Here is a 12,354-nt window from a genome sequence, read left to right as displayed (position 1 = left end):
CTGTTACTGAAGGTGGGTACCGACGTCTGCAACCATTATTTTGAATGGCTTGCTTTCCCTTAAATTCTGTTAGTGTTTGCTCCAAATTTTGTTGTGAGAAGCATATGTATTTACAATAATTTCATCTTCTTCATAAACCCTTTTATCATTATAAATGTCCTTCTTGTCTTGAGTAATAGTGTTTGCCTCAATATCTATTTTGTCGCAAACTTGCATAGCTACTCTAGCTCTCTGTCGGTAACTCTGCGTGGCATCTTTTTACTTTAAACTTTCTTGTGTCTCTGAATCTAAAGGAAACAGCACGCAGTCCGATCACGTTTTTAAATCTATTCTGCCGATCTCCGCCTTTGATTGGGCTGTTTGCCCCATTTACATCCAATGTAATTACTGAGAAGGTAGAATTTATGTCTGCCATTTTGCTATTTTTTTCCCATGTCTTATGGGGTTCTTTGTTCTCTTCTATTTCTCGATTCCTGCCTTCTTTTGTTTAGATATTTTCTAGTACCAAAATAATAATAATAAACTTAAAAAATAAAATAAATAATACAGTTTGGGGGGTGCCTGGGTGGCTTAGTAGGTTAAGGGTCTGACTTAGGCTCAGGTCATGATCTCACAGTTTGTGGGTTCGAGCCCCGCGTCGGGCTCTGTGCTGACAGCTCAGAGCCTGGAGCCTGCTTTGGATTCTGCGTCTCCCTCTCTCTTTGTCCTTCCCCCCGCTCACACTCTGTCTCTCTCTCAAAAATAAACATTAAAAAATAGTAATAATATAGTTTGGATAAATCCTGAGTTAATTTTAGTAGCGTACAAAAACTTTGCTTCAGTACAGCTCCATTTCTTCCCACACCTTTGTACTATTATTGTCATAGAAATCTCACCTCTACGCCTTACAAGCCTGCCAACACAGTTTTGTAATTATTGCTTTATGCCGTTGCCTTTTATTTATTTTTTTTTAAATAATAGGCTTGAAATTTTATTTTATTTTAAAGTAGGCTCCACGCCCCCAAAGTGGAGCTTGAACTCACAATCCCGAGCTCTCCTGACTGAGCCAGCCAGGTGCCCCTGAAATTTTATTTTTAAGCAATCTCTACACCCAACGTGGGGCTCAAACTCATGACCCGGAGGTCAAGAGCTGGATGGTCTACTGACTAAGCCAGGCTCCTCTATGCAGTTGCCTTTTAATGGCAAAAAAAAAAAAAAAAAAAAGAGAAAAGCATTACAAATGAAAATGTTTATACTTTCATAATACCTACGTAGTTACCCTTGTTGGTGTTCTTTGTGTGCATTCAAGTTACCATCTAGTGTACTTTTATTTCAGCTTGCAGAGCCCCCTGGAGTATTCCTCATAGAGCAAGCCTGCTAATGACGAATTGTCTCTCTTTACTGGAGATGTCATTTCCCTTTGTTTTGGGAGAGCACAATGTTTTGAATCTATTTTCATCCAAGCCTAACTACAGTGGGGAGAAGGTGGCCCAGTGGGCAGGTGACCTTATCCTTATGTCTTTTCTCTGGGCTTAGATTTAACCTGGCTCCACCAACGTACTAGCTGTGTGACCTTGGACAGGTCACGTCACTTCTCTGTGCCTTAGTTTCCTCGTATATAAAATGGAGATAACAATGAGAGCGCTCCAAAGTGTTGCAGGACTCAGGACTTGTAAAGCCCTTGGGGCTGGTGTGAGCCCACAGCACTAGCTGTTGGCTCATTTGCCAAACAACAGGGGGGTGGGCAGAGAAAGGAAGGAGCATTCGGTGGTGAGACCGCTCTAGCCACCTCCAGGGCTCTCGAAGCTTCTCTTTGATGAATGTCACCTGTTTTTCCTACAAGATACTAGGCTCATCAGAGGCAGCCCGGAAGCTGGCAGGGGCAACTGTAGAACCGTGACAATGAAGGAAACCCACCCCTTGGGGCGCCTGGGCGGCTCAGTCGGTTAAGCATCCGACCTCGGCTCAGGTCGTGATCTCACAGTTCGCGGGTTCGAGCCCCATGTCGGGCTCTGGGCAGACAGCTCAGAGCCTAGAGCCTGCTCCAGATTCTGTGTCTGCCTCTCTCTGCCCCTCTCCCACTCCCACTCTGTCTCTCTCAAAAAAAAAAAATAAATAAACAGTAAAAATGTTTCTTTTGAAGGAAACCCATCCCGTGTTGTAAATTACACGTGACTAAGACCACGGGCAAGACCCATTCTTGTCCTCTTGGGATACTGCACGGGCCTGGAGAGCCTGTGATGGCAGCCAGCCAGGATGGGCCCATCAACAGCATCTGCTGGGCAGCCCCGCTGGACCACTCCCAAGACCCAGGACAAGTCCCCAGGGACACCTACAAAGCTCCCAGGAGGTAGAGGCTTGCCTCCACTCTGCCGCCACCGGGTCCAGCCCCCACTGCCCTCCTTCCGTGGGCCAGCCCCTCCCCACTTCCCCCAGCCGGCCCCACTCTGGCCCCTTCCTCCCTCCAAATCAAATGACACCGATGACTCATGCCTCGAGGAAGGCCGTTTATTTCCAAGATATAGACTATACTTTTAAGACAGGACTTTTCAGAAGCAGGAAATCTTAGTTGTCGCCTAGAGAGGTGTGTCAAGGACACAGTGAAAGGAGACATGCGCACGTGGGGCCAGAGGCTTTTCCAACACTGTTACAACACTTTTTTAAATGAGCAAAACATCTTTAAAAATCCTTATAAATTCTTTATAATATGTTACACATTTAGAGACAATATTTACAGTAAAAGGGTGGGGGGAGAGGGGAAAGAGAAATCTACTTTACAGCAAATCTTTGCATAAAACAAGAAGACTGACAGAGGTGGCGGTGGGGTTCACAACCCCACCTGGGCTTCCCTGGGGTAAGTGAGGGCGTGTGTGGGGAGGCCTGGTGGTCTGAGGTCTATTTACAACGTGTGGGGAGAAGAGGGGGCTGGGTCCCGCCCATCCTGAAGGAACAGCCCAGCTCAGACCCCATAAATCAGTGTGTGTGTGTGTGTGTGTGTGTGTGTGTATGTGTGTGTGTGTATGAGTGAGAGAGAGAGAGAGAGACACCAGGGATGTTCACTATACCCCCTCCTAAAGAGAAGAAGGTGGGGGTCTGTGTGCCTGAATCGTGGAAGCAGCAGGCACAGCTGGAAGAACAAAGAGAGGGACAAGGGAGATCTAGCAGGGGGTACCCTGGACCCTCCCAAAACTGGGGAATCGGCAGCCAGCTCCCATGGTCAACACGCTTAGTGAGGGTGGTTTAGAGGTTGGCAAAAAGTTGGTGAGGGGAACAACCCTGGGAGGAGTCTCAGTTCCGCCTCTGTGGAGTGGCCCTAACTTCCTTCTCTGGCTCTGACAAGCGGCAGGGGCAGGATCCTTGGATGCACCGAAGGCGGGAGGGGTGGGGGTGGGGGGCTGCTGTATGCGGTGGGGTTGGGCAACAAGGGGCAGGAGAGGCAGAAGTTGCTACTGGAAACACCTTCTGACAGTGACTAGCACACTCGCACACATACCCCCTCCACCCATGGACACGATGACCCTACATCACCTCCCCCACCTTAGCTAGGAGCCAAGAGGTAATGGAGAGGCACGGAGGAAAGAAGCGAAGAGCCAGCATCATCCCCGGTCTTTCCTTTAGTCCGGGACCGAGACTCGGGAGGGGGGTGGTTCCCTATCCACACCCCATGGCCAACAAGGGTCTCTAAGTGCAGACACAGAAGGGCCCAGAGGGCCCACTCTGTCACAGAGCTCCAGCAGCCTGTCCCCTCTCCTCTCCCCACTCCTCTTACCTCCGGGGTGTCCCCCTCCCTCCCGCTCCCGCTCCCACTCCCTGTCCCAGCCGGGGCCTTCTCGTCTGCCCGCCCCCTACCGATCCCGCACACAAACTAGAGACGCGGCCTGCAGCGCCAGATGCACCGGGGACAAGAGAGGGGGCGCAAGCCAGAGAAGACTGGGGTAGAGGGACCGGCGCGGGGCGGGGGGCTGGTCACAGACACTGATGGAGGCGGGAGGCGGCCGAGCGGCGCGGGGGCTGGCTCTGCAGAGCCCCCGGGTCCCCGGGCGGCAGCGAGGCCGCGGACGACGGCGCCCGGGCCTTGGTGGACTCCAGGCTGCTGAGGCCCGAGTCCTTGTTGTCGCTGTGCGCCCGAGGACCCGCGGGCTCCGGGGCGCCGCCCCCGCCCAGCTCCTTCCACTCGTTGAAGTTGAGGTCGGTCAGCGGGCTCTGCACCACCACCGTGTGGCGCCGCCAGCTGCTCCGGCAAGCCGCAGCGATAAGCCGACAGAAAGAGCGCTAAGCAGAAGCAAGCCAGCGAGAGAATTATAGGAGGTGAACAAGTGCGAGGCGAGCAGCAGAAGGGACATCGATGAGCCACGAAGGCAGAGAGACAAAGAGAATAAAAAGCAGGACGAAGGGGGGACAGAGACGAATGGCTGATGGACGAGGACGAGCACCGGCTCGGCGGCCCGGGGGCCGCCCCGCCCCGCGCCCGCGCCCTCGCCGTCCGGGCGGCTGCGGGACAGGCGGCGGCGCGCCAGGGTGTCGCAGGGCATGAGGCGGTGCGAGCTGAAGGAGGGCCGGCGCGCCGGGCGCCCCCCGGGCCCCGCGCCGGCCTCCGTGTCCGTCTCCACGTGGCTCAGCTCGCTGCGCTCGTCGTCCGCCTCGTCCCCCGCGCGGAGCGGCCGGCGCCCGAGCACACGCTGCGGTCCATGGTGGACAGGGTGGAGTAGCCCGAGACGATGGAGCGCGTGTCCGCGGCCGGTCGTTCGTCCGGCGCCGCCGGGGGGCTGAGGCGCCCCGGGGCCTCGGGGGCGGCTGCGCCCGGCAGCGGCCCCTCCGGCTGGTCCCGCGCCCCCGGCGCCGGCGCCCCCGCCTCGGGCTTGTGCGCCTCCTGCTCCGAGTCGTCGTCGGTGCTGCTGCCCAGTCCCCGCGCCTCCCGCCGCTTCTTCCGCTTGCGGTTGACCGCCGAGATGAAGGAGATCGCCAGCATCTCCCGGGCGTACGGCTCCTTCTTGGGGGCCCACGAGCCCTGCGCGGGAGACAGGTCAGCATGCAGGAGGCGCCACCGCACCGCGGCAGGTCCCAAGCCGGCCCCGCTCCCCCCACCCCCCCCTCCCCGGCCGGCGTCCTAAGCCCTTCCTCCCAGATGGCTGTCCCAGTGGGAGCGTCCCTACCCAGCCGGGAGCCGGCCAGACGCGGCCCCCCTCAATATCTCAGTCCCCTCCGGTACCCACTCTGGTCTCAATCCAGACTCTCGGCTCCTTCCTGTGAGCTGGGGCCTGGTCCCTCACCTCCGCCCCAACTTCCACTCCATTCCCCAAGCCCAGCGCTAGATTAATCCTTGCAGACACAGCTCTGGTGATAATAGCCTCTCAACAGTGAATACACTCGACAGTTTGAACCCATTTTATATATACCAGCCCGGGTTATAATCACCAGAGCCTGGCAGGCACGTCCCTCCCCCCATGGCTTCTACCCCCTCCATCTCCACTCACTCCCACCTGGGAAACCTGCCTTTCCACCTAGGCAGTAGGTATGGGCCTCTCCAGGGCAACCGGCCCAAGTTCACTTCCCCTTCCCACTACAGCCCACTGCATTTCAGCCATCCCACCGGGGCCCCCACCCACAGTCCCCAACCCCACATCAATCTGGCCGGCTCGGCTACCAGAAGTGGCTACCCAGTTCTGAACAATCTGAACGATCGGATTGAAGGCGCCCCAAACAGCGATTTCCAACCCCACGCGGGGCAACTTCCTGCTGCACTGTCACGGCTAAGTCCTGTGAGTGTTTTCTGGTCCTGTCCTTCCGTGGTGCCCCAGCAGAGCCCACGGTGACCCTCACGGGCCAACACCAAACTACCTCTTGAGCTCCAGAACTCTTCTTCCAATGGCAAATCCATCTCTAGCAAAGTGTCTGTGGGCACCTGAAACTCACCTATCTACAACTACTACACTAGGCTCCCTACACCTGCCCCAAACGACCTGCATTCATGTTCCCCACCTTCAGGTGGTTCCCTGCCTCCTTCGCCTTCCCTGCTGCTTCTCAGTTTTCCTGAAGTGACTCCCAAAGCCAGCTCATCCTCACCATCCTCTGTCCAGGCCCTTGCTCTGCCTTTTCTGGGTCTTTCTGCCATCTCCTGATAGGGGTCCCTGCCTCCAGCCTTGCCTTACCCCAGTCCCCCCTCCTCTAGAGCAGTCAGTCCTTCTAGGCAAGGCAGGAATCTGATCACCTCCAGACTCTGCAGGGCCCCCCACCTCCCCCAGGATGAAGCCCAGACACAGGGCCCTTTACAACCTGTTACCCGCTTTGCCAGCCCTCCCTACCCCAACCGCAACACACCCTTCACTCTGGCGATGCCCACCTGCCACACTGACTTGCCCTGAGCCACCACCGCCCCCTCTCCCTGCCCGCCTATTGCCGTATGAGCTCTTAGCCCTCTTCCTAGGCCCAGCTCAAATATGGCATCCTCTGTACAGCCACCTCTCAGCCCTCCCATGGCCCTTTGAAAACACACCTACACCTGCTCTTCTCCCATCGGAATAGCTCTGTTTCCACATCATCTGTATCACACTCAGAGTTCCTTGAGAGCAAGGTCTGTGGCCTCTTTGTGTTTGCGTCCATGACTCCTAGTGCAGTGCCCGCACATAACAGGTGCTCACTAAACGTTAAGTGACTGGGGGCGCCTGGGTGGCTCAGTCCGTTGAGCATCCAACTCTTGATTTCGTCTCAGGTCATGATCTCGCTCTATGAGTTCAAGCTCAGCTTCGGGCTCTGCACTGACAGTACAGAGCCTGCTTGGGATTCTCTCTTTCCCTCGTTCTCTGCCCCTTCCCCACCCCCCATACATACAAACATACATACATACATAAATGTTAAGTGAATGGACAAATGGGTGAATGCAGTCCCCTCAACACAGAAGGCCGTGCATAAGCACAGGCTGAAACTGGTCCCCCTGCTGGGCTGGAATGACCTGCCCTGTGACCCCTTCTCACAGGTCACCTCCTGTTTCAGCCACGGTATAATAATGGAGACACAGAGATGCCTCGTGTGGCCACCGCATCCTATGTACTGTCTCTCACATCAGCTGGTTCTGAGGAAGCTGAAGCATGTCAGGGAGTCAGGATTCATAGGCCCTGGGCCATGGCGGTCAACGCTGCACGGCTCCAGAAGGCAATCCCTGGAGTTGTGCGATCTGGCAGTTCTGCTCTGATCAACCTGAGGCACAAGGTAGCAGTGCCACGTTCTTTTCTGGCCAGTGCTCTCTGAGGCGCTTGCGAGGCCACTGGGACCATCAGATCAAATTATCCTCTCATCCCAGCTAGTTACAGAAGCAGAGCAGTCATAATGGTCACTTCCAGGAATGTAGAGGTCGGTACATTCACATAAAGGCCAAGGCGTCAGCCCAGGAGAGGCTACGGGAAACCAGGGGGCTAGCAGGAGCGATGGGTGGGCTAGATTCAGGTCACTATAATGAACTTGCTCCCTGCCGTAGAAGTCTTATGACGGAGTGAGCTCCCCGTCCCCCCAGGCACACTGCGTGTCAGGCACACTGGGCTCGCTGGGACCTGGCCAGTGCTTAGAGACCCGGACAGACATGAGTCCAGTTCAATCACCAGAGTTTAGTGATTTCACCCACAACTATGAACAGAATTGTGTCCCCTTCCCCAAATTCGTATGCTGACGCCCTACCCCCCAATGGGATAGTACTTGGAGATGGGGCCTTTGGGAGGTAATGAGGTCATGCCCTTGTGGTGGCATTAGTGCTCTTATAAAAAGAGACACCGGAGAGCTTTCTTTATTGTAATCTCTCTTTGCTGTATGAGGACACAGCAAGAAGGCGGCCACGTACAAGACAGAAAGAGAGCTCTCACCAGAAACTGACCATGCTGACCCCTTGATCTTGGACATCTAGCCTCAAGAACTGTGAGAAAAAATGGGGCGCCTGGGCGGCTCAGTCGGTTAAGCGTCCGACTTCAGCTCAGGTCATGATCTCACAGTTCATGAGTTCGAGCCCCGAGTCGAGCTCTGTGCTGACAGCTCAGAGCCCAGAGCCTGCTTCGGATTCTGTGTCTCCCTGTCTCTGCCCCTGGCCCGCTCTCAAGAGACATTCGGTCTCTGTCTCTCTCAAAAGTAAATAAACATGAAAAAATATATAACAATAAAAGAACTGTGAGAAAATAAATTTCTCTCGTTTAAGCCATCCAGTCTGTGGTATTTTGTTATGGCAGCCAGAGCTAAGACACCAACCCCCTTGGCCATCAAGCTCTACATCCTTGCCTAATGGGTTCTGTCTCAGAGGGCAGGCCCTGGACGGTGAGTAGCTGGCTGTGAGAGCTGGTTCAAAACACCAGCTTCAGGCTCATTGATTTTCTCAGTTGTTTTCAATTTCATTGATTTATCCTCTTATCTTTGTTATTTCCTTCCTTCTGCCTGCTTTGGGCCCTCCAAAAAGAACATTAGGTACAGCAGACATACTTGTGGTTATAAGGAGAAATATTACGCTTCATTGACAGGTGAGCAGCTGAGGATCAGAAAGGGGTTAAACAACTTGCCTGATGGCCTGAAGCTAAGTGGTGGAGGCAGGACTCAGACCCAGGACTGTCTGTGCTTTTTTTCTTTCTTTTTAATTTTTAAATTATTTATTTTGAGAGACAGCGCGAGTGGGGGGAGGGGCAGAGAGAGAGAGAGGGAGACAGAGAATCCCAAGCAGGCGCTAACAGCACGGAACCCAACACGGGCCTCGATCTCATGAGCCGTGAGATCATGACCTGAGCCGAAATCAAGAGTCGGACCCTTAACCGACTGAGCCACCCAGGCGCCGCGGACTGTGCGCTTTTAGCCACTGGGAACACTGCCCCTGGCCACCTGGCCACCTAACTCCCAGGCCGGATCCTTCTATTCCACCAGATGCCCCGCCCAGCACGGCCACAGTGAGTGACTTCTCTGCTTACCACGGTACGCACAGTACCTCCTGCTTTCCTTCCCTGTGACCAGCAACTTCCTCAGCATCCAGCGGCAATTCTCCCCATTCCCTTGGCCAAAATCAAGAAGTGGGACGGCTTAAGCAGGGAGAAAGCTTCAGAATTGCTTTGGCACTTACCTTGGACTTGGCTGGACTGCAGGTGGTAGAATCTGTCGGTGAGAGAGAGAAATACAAAGGAAAGTTAAATCGGGGCAGGAGAAGGCTGCCTTGTGCACACGATTCCCTCTCCCCGGAGGCTTCAGGAACCAGGGAGATCAGACACCTGAGCTCTCCCCAGGTGTTGCGAGTGTGATGGGCTTCTGGTGTCATTTCCCATGGCCCAGGGACGGTGTTGATGGCAATCACCACTTCCTTTCGAGGTAGGAAGTGACGTCAAGGCTGCCAGTTGTGAGACCCTCATTTGTCAGGGTCAAGGGCAAGGAGGGCTTCTCTTTGGGCCTAGGTCCTCTCCCCTCCCCTCCTGTCCCTGTTACTCTGAAGCACTAGAGAGAAAATGCCAAATATCAGACGCAGTCCACGGAAACCACAATGAAACACAGCGAATCACAGATGCTCTGGAGAAATGGAGACCACACAGTGCACAGACAAGGGGGCGCCCTACCTCCACCCTCACCACCACCCCCCACTTCCGGGACAGGAGGAAGAAGAGGGACCCTGTGAATGATGGCGTCGAGGGGCAGACACCAAGTAGGTGGGACCCAGGAGGCAGAGCGCGCTGGTGACTAGGGCCTTGATAGGCTCTGCCTCCAGACTCCTCGTCCATCTGCCTTCCTGGGGGCAAGGTCCTGTTTATCACCAGAGTTACGAGAACGAGTAAAATCATTACATCAGTAGGACTGGGGTCCCGCTCCTTTAAGATCACTGGGGGTGGAGAAGGAACCACAACCAAATCCTGGCAGTGTCCTCTCCAGGACCGGGGAGGGGGTAGGCTGATCTAAGGACCTCCCGGGGTCTGACGGGGCAGTGGGCAGGCACAGTTAATCCACACTCTCTGGCAAGCAAGTGAGTCCTCCTCCCCACCCCTCCCCTGCACACGGTGAGAGGAGCAGATGGCCAACCACACAGTGACACACACGAGGCAGGGGAGCGGCAGCAGGTGATTAGAAGAAACGGGGGGCTCCTCTCTGCCATCCCCACCCACCTTGTCCCCTGGCTCCCTCCTCAGCCTGCCTCTTGTAACTAGGGGTGCTGCGCTAGGCCTCTGTCAGAGACAGGAGCCGTCAGAATACGAAGGGAGGCCCGCCCACAGGGCGGGAGAAGTTAATGCCTTGGGCCGAGGGGCTGCTCTGGGCTGCTCTGCTACGAGAGTCTACGGCCCTGAGGACTTAGGGGCTGAGTGACCAGGGGCTCTGGTTTCAGAAGCGGGAAGAGTCAGCCCTCGGAGCCCACCAAGGCAGGAGCTGCAGTTATAGAGAGGCTTCTGAGGGTGACATCACTCGTGTCCCGACAGGCTGGGTCCCCCTACCAGCCAAGCCTCCCCCTGTCCAGATAACCGGAGGTGACCGGGTTCAGCACAGAGAAAAGCCCAGAGTCTGGGGACCGAGGCAGAGGTGAGGGAGCAGTCATGCGGTGCCCAGACTTCCCGGCAAGGGGACAGGATCTGGCTCCGACAAATGCCTCCTTCCTCCTGAGAAGGGGCTTTCAGATGGGAGGGCTAGGGAGGGGGTATGCTGTTCACAAGCGGGGGTAGCCGGTACGTCAAGGGTGAGGTGCTCACAGCCCGGGACCTGTCTGCCTGCCCCTCGGGCCTGCCCAGCCTTCTTATAATCACCCGCCACTGTTAGTGACCGAGGCCGCAAATGCCACACTGTACCCTTTAAATCTCCAACAGGTCCGCTGGAGGAGGGGAAGGGGAGAAGAGAGAGGCAGGGTTCAGGGGCGGGAGGAGAGCACAGGGAGAAGAGAGAAGGGGGCAGAGGGGTGCAAGGAGAAAAGGAAGAAAAATTAAAAAGAGGAACATGCCCAGAAGGACACAGCCCATGAGAAATAAAAAGCTCAGGAAGGAAACCAGTGAAGGAGGGCGAACAAAGCCCCTACCCAGCCCGGGGAGGGGCAGCTGAGCAGACAAGGAAGCGGGCCCACAGGCAAGCCAGACCTCCCCAGAGTGGAGAAGGCCCTGCCACAGCCCGGGTCTCTGTGGTGGGGGCAGGGAAGGGCCCCGCTGGGGCAGAGCAGGGAAGCTGGGCGTCTGGCCAGGCATCTGGGACCCTTGGGAATGCGAATCCCACCCCCACTCCCACCCGTTCCCAAGCCCCTGCACTCACCTGAACCTGGGTCACCAGGGGGCACTGTCCTGCCAATGTTAGGCAGGAGGTACTCAATGTTGGGCACTGACTGAGGCTCCTTGTCATCCACAGGAGTCTGCGAACAGGAGGAGGGTCAGCCAGCATGTCCTCAGATGGCTGGACCGTGGATCCCGCAAAACGGGGTAACCTGAGGCAGGGCCCATGACTCCTCCATCAGATTGGGGCTCACTAGCTGTCTCTCTCATCAGCCAGGCACTCTTGAAGGCAGGTCCTACACGTACCCCATTAGACTGTTTTGTGCCTTCTCCAACACCTTGGCTGAACCCCAAAGGTTGGAGCTGTGTCTCCACCATCAGACTGGATCTTTCTAAGATCTATATCCTCCACATAAGACTGGAAGGTGGAGTCTGCCTTTGCTACTGGACTCAGTTTCCTTAGAGTGGCTTATACCTCCCCCCTTAGACTGGGGACTCATGAAGGCAAGGATCGTGTCTCCCATTAGACTGGAGGCTCCTGAGAAGAGGGCCTATGTTTCCTCCATCAGACTGGGAAGCCCCAAGGGCAGGGACCTTCCCCTGCTTGAGTCTTACTGCCTGCCCCCTCCCGGGCCCCAGCCTGAGATGCAGGCCCACCTCAGACCAGACCCACTCCACCCTCCCTCTGCATCACTTACTCTCTCTCCCTTGTCCTCGTCATCGCTGAAGAACCAGTCTGACTGCAGAGGAGACAAAAGGAAGTGGTGAAACTCAGCGTGGGAAGGGGCTGAGGGAAGACGGAGACACGGGCTCTGGACCCGCACAGTCCAGAGGACTCCACTCAGACGCCATATGGAATGGGGCAGGAGAAGGTCCTCCCTCTTCTCAACAACCCCCAGGCTGGCCTGGTCACTGGATGTTCCCAAGGGAACATGGATTCCCAGGACCAAACCCCACAGACTATGAGAAACCCTTGGGGAGAGAAAAAGCTGGACCCCAGTGCTGGAGGGAAATGCAGCCTGGAATGGGAAGGGCTGAGGACTGATGGAGGGCCAGTTCAGGAAAAGCTTCTCCTCCTGTTTTTCACTAGATATTGTCCAGAACACATCTCTGGGGCTCGCTCCCAACCGCAAGCCAGAAGCGGGGACAGCAGTGCCATCTAGCGCAGGCTGGGTCCACTGCAGAGAGAAGG

The 12,354-nt window shown here is 55.8% G+C and overlaps 1 protein-coding gene across 1 annotated transcript in view; it reads right to left on the bottom strand.

The window, feature by feature from the left end:
* Nucleotides 1–2,473: 2,473 nt before the first annotated feature.
* ARHGAP23 (Rho GTPase activating protein 23) overlaps nucleotides 2,474–12,354 on the bottom strand; it is a 47,365-nt gene continuing 37,484 nt past the window's right edge. The window contains 6 exon segments of the mRNA XM_032595708.1: nucleotides 2,474–4,251; nucleotides 4,305–4,633; nucleotides 4,636–4,987; nucleotides 9,059–9,090; nucleotides 11,206–11,302; nucleotides 11,861–11,902. Of these exon segments, the coding sequence (XP_032451599.1) occupies nucleotides 3,946–4,251; nucleotides 4,305–4,633; nucleotides 4,636–4,987; nucleotides 9,059–9,090; nucleotides 11,206–11,302; nucleotides 11,861–11,902 (1,158 nt within the window). The 3' untranslated portion in view covers nucleotides 2,474–3,945.

Source organism: Lynx canadensis, chromosome E1 (genome assembly GCF_007474595.2).
Source record: "Lynx canadensis isolate LIC74 chromosome E1, mLynCan4.pri.v2, whole genome shotgun sequence".
Classification (NCBI taxonomy): Eukaryota; Metazoa; Chordata; class Mammalia; order Carnivora; family Felidae; genus Lynx; species Lynx canadensis.
Note: the sequence above shows the minus strand (reverse complement) of the source record. Positions and strands in the feature narration are given on the sequence as shown.